The 12,558-nt window shown below is 25.0% G+C and overlaps 1 protein-coding gene across 2 annotated transcripts in view; it reads left to right on the forward strand.

Annotated features, from left to right (window-relative positions):
- Positions 1–10,531, forward strand: part of LOC129966865 (cGMP-dependent protein kinase, isozyme 2 forms cD4/T1/T3A/T3B-like) — a 122,761-nt gene extending 112,230 nt beyond the window's left edge. The window contains exons 5-18 of one of the 2 annotated variants that reach the window (XM_056081467.1): positions 77–140; positions 906–983; positions 1,102–1,196; positions 1,629–1,700; positions 2,134–2,211; positions 3,022–3,109; positions 3,244–3,383; positions 3,580–3,669; positions 3,933–4,074; positions 4,968–5,131; positions 5,400–5,522; positions 5,814–5,876; positions 6,360–6,426; positions 9,275–10,530. In XM_056081467.1, the coding sequence (XP_055937442.1) occupies positions 77–140; positions 906–983; positions 1,102–1,196; positions 1,629–1,700; positions 2,134–2,211; positions 3,022–3,109; positions 3,244–3,383; positions 3,580–3,669; positions 3,933–4,074; positions 4,968–5,131; positions 5,400–5,522; positions 5,814–5,876; positions 6,360–6,426; positions 9,275–9,373 (1,363 nt within the window). In that variant the 3' untranslated portion in view covers positions 9,374–10,530. Of the gene's footprint in view, positions 1–76; positions 141–905; positions 984–1,101; positions 1,197–1,628; positions 1,701–2,133; positions 2,212–3,021; positions 3,110–3,243; positions 3,384–3,579; positions 3,670–3,932; positions 4,075–4,967; positions 5,132–5,399; positions 5,523–5,813; positions 5,877–6,359; positions 6,427–9,274 lie in introns of both variants that reach the window. The other variant, XM_056081466.1, reaches the window with a different exon arrangement.
- The last annotated feature ends 2,027 nt before the right edge of the window (positions 10,532–12,558 follow it).

Below are 12,558 nucleotides of genomic sequence, written 5' to 3' on the forward strand. Positions count from 1 at the left end.
TATTGTTGAGCGCATTCATCATTCCTTTTATTTATTGTTTGTAACTGTTCTAATTATTTTTTCTTCCTCTCTCTAGTGTACCAACATTCAGAAAATTAAAAGAAGATATGCTTATAAAAATTGCAGATGTTCTTGAAGAAGTGAGTATAAATTTAATAAGTTGTTTAATTTAATTAAATTAAGGATAAAAATTTTAAATTATACATTACAAATAATATTCAATGATACGGTATTCTTTGCTTTATATGTCATTTATAAGAACTGTCACTGAACTAACACACACACACTCGCACACATTTGAATACTATGTTTTGAAACAACACATGAATTACACTTTTGAAATGTTTATGACTTCAAAAAAGAAATGATAAATAAATTGAAGATATTATATATTTGAAAGTCATGCTATATTTAATTGCATACAATTTTTGTATTGTATAAATAATTCTAATATCAAATGAGTGCATTCCTTCGACACTTTAGAAGGATCACTTAATAGTGAATTTAAAATTTCATGAATTTATATTAAAAAATATGTGATAATAGTTTATAAAATTTAATAATGGAATTTTTCTTTTGCTATATATGCTAGAATGATAATTATAAACTTATTTATTTTTATACATTTATTTCATTATCATGCTGATTTTCATATATTAATATAAACACACCTAATAATCTATTGTAAAATATTTATATCTTTCAAAGTATAGCTGACAATTGTTTGTATTAATTAAATTTGCAATTAAAATATATTATCAAACGAACTGATGCAAATAAGTTATTCATGCGTGGAATTAAAATATGATTCAATAGTAGTATTTCATGTTTAGTTGAAATCTATTCCCTGTAAGATCTTCAATTATTAATAACTAAATTATTTTCTTTATTAATGTTTTTTGCAGACAACCTACAAATATGGAGACTATATAATACGACAAGGTGCTCGTGGAGATACATTTTACATCATTAGCAGAGGCAGGGTAAAGGAAACCTTTCAGATTTTTAATTTAGATTTAGAACATGTGAAATCATGGAGTAAAATTGCAATGCCGTGTTTATTTTTATGCACCTGTTAAAGATTAATTTTTACAATTGCAGGTTAAAGTCACAATTAGTGATCCAGAACAAAATAACGAAAAATACATCAGAACATTAAATTCTGGGGACTTTTTTGGAGAGAAGGCATTACAAAGGTAATTTCTTCTTAACAGAAGATATTTTATTATATTAAAATAATAAATATTGTTTTTTCTTTTAATTTCAAAGTTAAAATATTACTTAAATTTTATGTGTCCAAAGAATTTCTTTTGCAAATTCCATATTTTTCTTGAGTTAAATACTTTTCCTTCCATTGATGTTATAAATAAAAAAAAATCTTATTGTTGAATGTAAAATTGATTTTACTCGTGGAGATTTTTTTCTTTATCGTAATAAAATACTATATTTGTAAAGATAAATTATGAGCATTTAAACTTATCTTATTAAAAATATTGCTTGGTAATCAAATGAATTTTTTGGCATATATTAAGTTAAATTTGACTTAGCATTTAATTTTTAATGTGAAGTATGAATAAGATGATGTTTTGTTTGTTTTTCTGAAATAAAAAGCATGTATTTATTTACAGTGAAGACGTTAGGACTGCAAATATTGTTGCAGATGATCCAGAAGGTGTCACCTGTTTAGTTATTGATAGAGAGTAAGTGGATTACCTTTGAAATTTTATAATACATCTGTTTTTAAGGAACATTAACCAAGAAAAGTTTTTGTTGCTTTAAAAAATGAAATTTTTTTATGGTTAACTTTAAAACATCAAATTTAGATAGATATCTTGTTAAATGAAAATTTTAGTTTCATGATTGTAATCTCTGGTTGTTTGTTCTAAAATGTTTTATAATTGTATACATTATATCCAGATATTAAATGACAAAAAATATTTATCGAAAATGAATATACATTATATCCAGATATTAAATGACAAAAAATATTTATCCAAAATGAATAATCAGTTTTAATCTTTCGTGAATATTGTTTTTTCTAAATCACTTTTATAAAAACATTTCATGATATAGAGACAATTGATGATTATTTTTAAAATTGCTGTTATTTAATGAATTCTATATTCTTCCTAGGTCTTTTAACCAATTAATCAGTCATATTGATGAAATAAAAACCAAAAGATATGACGAGGATGCCAGTTATAGAAAAAGGTATGGTAGACTTTGTGTATTAATGCTAATTTCTGTAACCATATGTTATATATATATAAAAGTACAAACTGCCATGTACACCTAAATTATGTTATTCATTCAACATAAATTATAGGAAATGATTCTTATCAATTTTATTGAATACTAATATAATCAGTTAATTCAATTCTGAAAAGTTTTTTGTAGCTGTACATGCATTTCTTAACCTGTTAACCAGGTAATTAACTTATATTCAGTTCATTTTGCATTAAAATATTTTGTCATACTGGTTCACAGGTTAAAATAACTTCAGTTAGAATTTAATGAGTATTACTTCAATTCAAAATTTACATTGTTATTTTAAACATTATATTATTATCCATAACATGCTGTTGATTTATCATATCTTCAGTCCTGATTGTAGAGATGTAAGCTTTTAAGAAAATCAGAAGAAAATGTACATAAAACTTAAGACACTTTGTTTCCATTTGACTGATTATTAATTAATTTTGCAATATTAACTAAATTTCTAATATTGACTAAAAAATTATAGCATTTGTATTTTTGATTTTTAAAGCTTGCATTTGTGGTTGGAGGTAAGATTTCAATGATTAACATGCACTAAAAAATAACTTGATATATCTTTGCATGTATTAGTTTTTGCATGTATTTTTCTTTTGCACATAATTGCATATGCTGTTTTATGATTTTAAAGTTTTTTTTATTGTATTCTTTACAATATTAGAAAGTATTATTTTTTAGAATTTAAAAAATTGTACACTGTTTTGAAATTTTATAAAAATTAAAAAGTATTATCTTGTCTGATTTCAGAACTAATGAAGAATTCTCCGATATAAGACTGTGTGATTTGAGAATTATAACCACTCTTGGTGTTGGAGGATTTGGTCGAGTTGAATTGGTAAGATACTTTTTCCTTATATATGTCAACTATTTTACCAAAGAAATGGAAAAATAATTTTTGGAATTCAAATGTATTTTTATATTTTTTGTGCAGCATTTAAAATAATAAATGATTTTTTTTTTTTGTCATAGGTTCAATTAAACATTGATCCAACTAGATCATTTGCTTTAAAAGTGATGAAGAAAGCACAAATAGTAGAAACGAGACAGCAGCAACACATTTTGTCTGAAAAAATAATCATGGAAGAATCAAACTGTGATTTTATTGTAAAGTGAGTACTTATATTTATTTTGCCATTTCACATGATATTATATGCCGATGGATAAAAAAGGATTTTGGATGAAATAAAGTGATGTAAATGTGTAATACAGTTTTCCTTCTTGTAGTAAATAATTTTTAATAGAAATTTAAGCGCATATATTTGCCTTAATATATGCCCATAATAATTAATCTTTTTCTAATTTCAGATTATATCGCACATTTAAAGATAGAAAATATCTATACATGCTCATGGAAGCTTGTTTAGGTGGTGAACTCTGGACACTGTTAAGAGACAGGTGAGACGTTAAAAAAAATCTTTATTGTGAGATAATTCACAATTCATTTAAGTTAATGTTATGTTGCAAGAAGTTTCTAGACATACAACTGAAGATTAATATATTTATAAATCTTTGAACATAAACAAAATTAAAATACCAAATTAAACAATGCTGTATATTTTTTAAATAACCTAAAGAAGTGTTATGATCTTTTTTCAAATATCAATGTAAAAAACTGTTAAACTTTACACAAATAATCAAAGCTAATTATTTTATTTCAGAGGAAGTTTTGATGATTCCACAACTCGTTTTTATGCAGCATGTGTTGTGGAAGCATTTGATTATTTACATTCTAGAAACATAATTTACAGAGATTTGAAACCAGAGAATATGCTTCTGGACTCCCAAGGTTATGTAAAACTGGTAAGTAGAATTATTTAGCCATTTAAAATAATAAGAATTTCTTAACATGATGTTAGCTTCCAATCCAAGGTCATCTGTGTAACGGTTACAGTTATTGCAGTTTTAAAGTGATAATATTTATGCAACTTTTTATTTCACAATCTCCCCTATTATTTTAGGCGTGGTGAAATTTACATTTTAATGATACATTTTTGTTTTGCCGTAATTTTTCATTTTGTTTACAAATTTTCTATTGTATGTAAAATCTTGTAAATATTATTTTACTGAAGAAATTAAATAAATCCTAATAAATAGTAATTTTGCTTTCATTCAATATTACATAATATACAGGCATTTAAAAAACTAACCAGATTTTTAAAGCTGCCGATACTATGATTTAGAGTGTGCATTTTAATCACTTTGCTAATTTCTAATCTATTAAAAAAAGGTATATAATTATAGAAATATACTTTTTTTTTTTTTTTTTGGTTTTCCAGTACCATTAATTATGTTCTGGATTTTAATTTTTTTAAAAAATTCACTTCTGTGCAGCTAAAACAAGATCAAGTTATACAGCTTTGATTATTCTATTTAAAATCATTCCATAGTTCACCTTCAGGAAGAAATGTCAATCAATACAAGGCTCTTCTTTAAAGGGACCCTAAAGTATAATGAAATTCAAAGCTTCATAACTTTTTACTGCAGAAAAGTGGAGCTCTTTTTAATTTTAATATTATTTTGCTGAATGCGATTTATTGGCTAGAGAAATATATAAAAATCTAGGTTTTATAATTTCTTCAGCAGCTCATTTGTTGACTTAAATACTATGAAATATAATTCTTTGTTGTTTAACATCTTTTATAATACTTTTTGTTGTTGTTGTTCTGTTTATTTAAAATCATTTTCCTCTCAAGGTTGACTTTGGTTTTGCAAAGAAATTACCTAATGGGCGCAAAACATGGACCTTTTGTGGTACTCCAGAATATGTTGCCCCTGAAGTGATCTTAAACAAAGGCCATGACACTTCAGCAGACTTCTGGTCCTTGGGTGTCCTCATATTTGAATTGCTCACTGGAACGTAAGTATGATCGCACATTTTAGCATCGCCAGTACATTTTTTTTTTTTTTTTCGAAAATTATAAATTTATTTTACTATTAGTTCCTGGTTTTTTTAAAAAAAATCTTTGTCATTTGTAACAAAATTGCTAATTTATTCAGTATCTGTGTCAATTAAAAATATATTGGTATGCAATTTTTTTCAATTTTGATTACTTTAACTTATACATTGTTTATACAAAATATATTAAAAGCACATAACTTACAAATTCTGTTTCTCGAATTTTTAGACCACCTTTCACTGCTCCAGATCCTATGAGAACATATAACATTATATTAAAAGGCATTGATCTTATGGAGTTTCCTAGAACAATATCAAAAAATGCTACTAATCTAATCAAAAGATTATGTCGGTAAGTATTTCTCTACATTTTTATAATTCCTTTATATGTAAAATATTTTGATTGTTTATTTTTTTAAGGGATAAAAGTAGTCAACAAGTTATTTCCAAGATTGCATAATTGTATTTATATTTTTATGTCATGAATTTCATATTTCTAAAAAGTAAAATGTTGATAATTTGCAATGAGTACATATGCAACTGAAAATAACTATACTGCACCAATATATTGAATTTGGAAAATATTTATATATTCTTTTAAATTATGTTGTGAAAAATTAATTGATGATTTTGTATCTTATAGGGATAATCCAGCAGAAAGAATAGGTTATCAAAAAGGCGGTATTAAAGAACTTCAAAAGCACAAGTGAGTGAAAAATATCCCTTGTTCTGATTATTATATCTGCAAATATAATATTGAAAATAATATTATTGAGTTTTTAATAAGTATATAATTTGGTGTTACATTTTATTTGTTTTTATTAGTGTAATGCCAACAACCAGTTTGCTATAAAAATTCTTTAATTTTTTGTGATTATTTTATAACTGAATTTTAATCTAAAAGCAGCATATGGCATCATTTTTTTAGTACATTAATTTAAGCTGGCATGTTTCACTCAAAGAAATAATTTTAAACCCTCTTCTGCCATAAGGTGTGTTTTAGATATCACTTGTATAAGATTAAGGAAGATACAATATTAAATAATTATAGTTGAAAGTTTTCTAGAATTTATTAAGTAGTAATAATACTGTTAAAAGTTAAGTGCTTGTTTCAAGGGTTTTCTAATGTGTGTACTTATTTTTGATTGCTCATTCTATTAGTTTTTAAAGTATTTATTTATTTATATAGATGGTTTGACGGATTTAATTGGGATGGTTTGAAGAATCGAAATCTTGTACCACCTATCTTACCAAGAGTAAGTATTATTTAAACACATGTTTTTTTAAATCTTTAAATTATAATTTGTGTTAGTTATTTCCATAATCTATTTTTTTTAAAAATTGCTAAAATTGAAAGACTATATTAATGATCGTTGTAGACATAATTTATTAAGGAAACCACCTTTTATCTTTGAATGTAGACTTTTTGAAGTTATTTTACCTTCGAAATATTTTGAAAAAGCCCTTATTTTTGTCAATTTACAAAAAAATAAGAGCCATGTGTTTATGTATACTCTTTGATTTAGAATGTTTGTGTAAATATAGTAAATTAATTATATTTTGAAGTTGCATGAACAATGGCATAACTAAGGTAGCACAAGCAGGTCAAATGCCACTAACACAATTACCAGGGGGGTCAAAATTGGGAAATAAATTAGTTGAATTTAATTAAAAGTGCTTTCTTTAAAATAATTGCTCTCTAGATCTAAAATAAAACTTCTTAAAAGTAAAAATGAAGATTTCTTTTTGTCATCTGAGTATTTAAAGCAATGAAATATCTCAGCCTCCAAATTCTAACTTCTATTTTTGTTCCATATGCATCGTTTTGCCACAGACAAATGAGTCATGAATGTTTAAAAAAATTGTTTTGATTATAAAGCTAAGACAAATACATCTCCATAATGTAAGTGAAACTTGCGAGTAGTGTAAATTCAAGGGGAAATTGGACTTCAAGTTCAATTTCTCATTGCAGTATGGGATACTTATTAATTGGATAATTTTGCTGCAAATTTGTATTAGAACAATTTGGAAATAAATCTTGCTCATGAGGGGGGGGGGCTTAATATTAGTATTACACTTGAAAATATTTCCTTTGTTGGAATGAATGTCTATTTTACACGTTGATTCAATTTAAGAAGCTTTTCTTGTCAATAATCATTCAATTTTTGTGCAGTCTATTTTATTGAATAGTTAATCAAAAAAAAAAATTCTGTATTATTTCATTACACTCCAGAATAGCAATAATTTCATAAAGATTCACAAAAGTATAGTGAAAAATCTTTAATTTTATGAGGGACTAAGTTTAAATAATTCATTTTTAATATCTGAAGCATATTTTCCTTAAGAACAATGCATCTTAAAAGCTCTTTTGAAAACTCTCTATTTAAATTTTTGATTCAGTATTAAAATAAAAGGAATCCTTAATTAACTGTCAGTTTAAAATTTATAGTACCAGCTGCTAATTCTAATTTGATAAAAAAAACTTTAATTATTTTTTAAAAATATATTCTTGAATTGAATTTCTCGACTCTTATCCATCTTTTTAATAATAAAATTAAAATTAAAATTTGTTTTGCAATAAATATATTATTATTCCATACCTGGCATTAAATTCATTCAAATAATATGTCAGAACATTAGAATTGCATAAATAATGCAACATTATATATTTATAATTGTCTGATAAATTCAGTTATATACTTATATCGTATTAATTGCTATATTTTTTTAAAAATCTGAAAATAAGTTGGATTGTCATTTGCTTAAATAATATACGTACCCTTAATAAAGTATGACATGAAAAATCTAATTTTAAACTAAAAGCAAAATAAATGCTGAAGATTTATAGAGAATCTAATATTTATTAACTATAAAATCACTAACTTTTCATTTTTTAAGAACAAAATAAAATTTTATGATTTATAAAGTTATGAGATACTCTAAACTTTTTCAACAAAAGGAAAATTATTTCAATTTTCTATGAAAAATAAATCTAACTTAATTTCAAACAAATGAAACTAGTGCTGCAAATTATATCTCCAAAAATTTATTAAAAAAAATTTTAAATTGGGAATAAAAATTACCTGACTAATATAAAGGGAAAGTTTGAATTTTAAGGTGATGCAGTTGATAATATCTTTGTATGATATTTTCAGAAATGATCACTAAAATTACTGAAATTTTGATTAATTAAAACTAATTTAAGTGTTGAAAAACTGCTTTGAGATGCATGTTCGAATCTTCCAAATATATTTTTATCAACTTTCATAACTTAAATTTTAACATTTTTATCTGTAATGCAACAAAAGATCGACAGTTCTTATTTTAGTATTAAAAATATAATTGCATAATAATTAAATATAGACTCTTTCATGAAAAAAGCATCATAATGATATATCAATTTTTTAAGATCATTTCAAAAATTATTAATTTTAACCACTACTAAAGGATTTAAATAAGAAATTCGAACAGTTATTTGTGTAAAAATTTGCATTTACTAGAAAAATCAATACGCATTTTATTGATCAAATCAGGTTCTCTCTAAAAAGTAATCATACATAATGTACCATTTAATTTTCTACTCGATTACATTTTAAATTATAATTTAAATGCTTTTGCTCATTTTAATTATATTTTGGTTAATGATTACCTTTATAAATAATATATATCGCTTAATTGTTATAAATATTTTAATTACTTGCCTGAATAATCAATATATATTAACTAATTGCTAAGCCACATTAGCTCAAAAATGTTTTATATATAATTATTTAAGCTCCACTTAAATTTACTTTCCAGAGAAAATATTTTTTGGAACAAAGGGAATTTGAGGTTTGTATTTTAGAAATTAGGCTAGGGTGCTGTTTTTTGTAGATTCACCTCAGTGCATGAAGCCACATTTAAATATTATTAAAAGTAATTATTAGTATGAAATACTGAAATTAAAAATCAACTGGCAAAGAGAGTGGCTAAGTGTGGCGATTTTTATATTTATTACTTGATTAAAAGATATATTTTGAATGCTTTGATTATTATATTTCTTTTCTTGTCCTATTTCTTTTAAAATTTCTTTGTTGAAATGTTCCATTTAATTTTTCTTTATAGGTGAGGCACTGTATAGATACTAGCAATTTCGACAACTACCCTCCTGATACTAGTGGTCTTCCAGTAGACGACGTCACAGGCTGGGACTCCGAATTTTGAAGTCTTCCATCAAGTGGAATCAAACTTGCATTTTGCCATGAGAAAGTTCCTTGTTTTTGATTTCAGCTGGAACTGACTTGCAACTCTTTCCTATGAGATTGTTCAGAGTTGAGGGTTAAAAAAATGCTGGAATTTTACTCGAAGAAAGGGGGTCAATTAATTTGAATTCCTCGATAAAGGCGAATCTTAAGTTTTGAACAATTTGCATGAAATTGTGCATTTCAGTATATGTTTTTTTTTTTTTTTTTTTTTTTTTTGGATTTAACACTAATGTTGGATATTTTATTTTCGTTATGCAAAGGACAAAGAAAATTTTGTATTTATTAATGTTATTGGCTAATTATTATTATTTTGTTTGAATCAAGGTTTTTATGGATCAAAAATAGCTCTGTGAATCGGTGTTCCTAATCAAGAAAATAATGCATAATATTTTTTAAAAGTTTGTGTTGCAGATTAACATTTTTAAAGTTTTATTTTTGATATAATTGATCATATGATCATTACTAATTTAATGATTTTATTAGTATCCACCTGTGATTTTAATACATTTAACGTACTGTAGTTTTAAACTCATTTTGGGAAGATCAAACATAATTAATACATATCTGTGACAAATTACTGAATAATAAATTTTACTGTAAAACAATTGACGATAAGTATTTTAATACAGAAAAACTAACAAGAATTTTATGTAGCATTTAATTTGTGTGATTCTCATTTCATTGAATGAATCGAATCATATTGAAAGGCAAGTGAGATAGATATAGAGCTTAATGAGGTAATATATGTTTCCAGTGAGGAAGTCACAGAATGAGATGCAATTTCCGTTTGTTTTTTGTTTGTTTTTTTCCCGTGATGATATTTATGAGAATTTCAATGTACTTTACTATGTACAGGACTCTAGTGTTGTATTCAGTTGTATAAATGTAAATATACCTGTGTATAATATAAAAAGCTCAATGTGAACAAGGATTTAATTTTTTTAACCTGCAGAGTGATATGTTTATAAATAATTTGGTGATGTATAGAATACTTAAATGCCTAGTTACCTGCAGGTGAGTTATTTTTGCTTCTGACAAATAACAATCTAGTGCATGAATTCTATTTTTAAAATATTGTAACAACATGTGATTCTGTGAACATGCAAATGTTATGAATAAATAAATATATATATATATATAATGTTTTATCACATTGCATTTCTTAAATGACTCATATTAAACAAGATTTGACATGACTTATTAATCAACATATAAATTTCAATTTATAATTATTGTATACATAATCAGATGTTTTATGGATTTCATAATGATAAAGAAGAAACATATTAGCATATCTCTAAGATGTCTTTGACTTACCCAATTTGTCTGTTCGCCACAACATATAAGGAATTATTGTATTTCAAGATGAAGAAATTGCATAAAACTCATTAAATTTCAAGTGCTCTAGGGACTGCTGGTTGAAGCAAAAATAAAGCAGTTGCCATCTAATTAACAGTAGAGAAAGTTGAAAAAAAAAGTCAGAAATTAATTTCATAGAAATATACAATCATATACAGAACATGAAATTCAATTCAATTATAGTTAATAAAAAAAAACTATTACACTTGAAATCTAATATTATAATTATCTCAAGATGCATGAATTTCAATATTTGCAGGGGATTCAAAAGTCTTTAGATATAGGAACAAGTCATTTTCCTGACAGTACATAAGGTCTCAAAAGATGGTGATCACTACAAGGATCACTTTGCTAATAAATGAATAGAAAATAATATATCAGATAATATATGAATCACAAGATTTAATAATGCGTAATAATAAATGTATTCACATGAGTAACAAAATTTCATATTGTGTGCAATAACACCAAACATTTGAAGTACTTAAAAGTTTGGTTTTCCGGAATAATTACAGTGATGCTATTATTTATGCGATAGTGTGTTTGTGTTTTACATTTTATTTGGCATATTATGTTCACATACTGTCAAAGAGTGCCCTTTACTAATCATTTTTTAATCTGAACAACATCATCAACTAAATGGTGGAGCAAAGATTCACATTTGGTGAACTAGGACGCTATATCAACATATAACCTTCTGCTATTACACACGCCCACTAATATTACACTTTTGAATCCTCCTGTACATGAGTAAACAATTCATGCACAATAAGAATTGAAAGTTTTACATCTGTCTGATAGAAAATAATCATTTTTACATTTGAACATAGAGTCACTGACACAAAAAATGACTACTTAAGGGCGTTCTTTTGACAGTATATGAAGAAAATAATTTGCCAAATAATATGTAAAACACAAACACACTATTGCATAAATAAAAGGATCACTGTGGTCACTCCAGATTACAAACTTTTAAGTACTTCCAATGTTTTACATTTAATTGAACATTCATTTAATTCAGATTTGTGACAAGCATAAAATCTGAACTAAATGAATTTTATTGCCATTATATACATATACTACACAAATAAGTAAAAATAATAATACTAAACAAGATAGAATACGAATTTGCTCTTACTAAGTTCATGATAGACAAATTGTACAGTTACATCAATATAGAAAAGCAACAGGAATATATGAATTTTTATGAAAATATTTACCTTTCAATTAATACTTTATATTATGTTAACAATCTATAGAGTGAACATGATTTCAAAAATATTATGACATGAATCAATGAACATTAAAGTATCCTTATTAAATGAAAATATGTAATGTTTCATTTTCACTTTCTACAATTTGTAGATTTTATTCACTTGCTATCAATTTATAAATAAATTTAAACCTGAACTGTCTTAAATTATATAAAGATTTATTTTTTACAGACATTTACAATTATTATAAGTATAAAAATATTTACTTCTGAACCAAATTATGTATTAAAGTTGGAGTAGAAATTAAATGACTTAATTCTGGAATTGTATGATGAATGCCATTATAACATGTAAAACAGTAAATAAGATGTACTTGAAGATTACACTAGTAACATAAAACGTACAAGATATTGTTTTTATGGATAAATCTAAATAGAGAACAATGCCTAAGTAAACTTTTAAAAATAGATTTAGAACGAATCAATTTTCTAATTATAATTCTAGCTTTGTGAATACATTTCATTTGTTTAATATACTAAATAGTTATGACATATCCATAGACACAAAATAT

The sequence above is a fragment of the Argiope bruennichi genome, chromosome 4 (assembly GCF_947563725.1).
Source record: "Argiope bruennichi chromosome 4, qqArgBrue1.1, whole genome shotgun sequence".
Taxonomy (NCBI): Eukaryota; Metazoa; Arthropoda; class Arachnida; order Araneae; family Araneidae; genus Argiope; species Argiope bruennichi.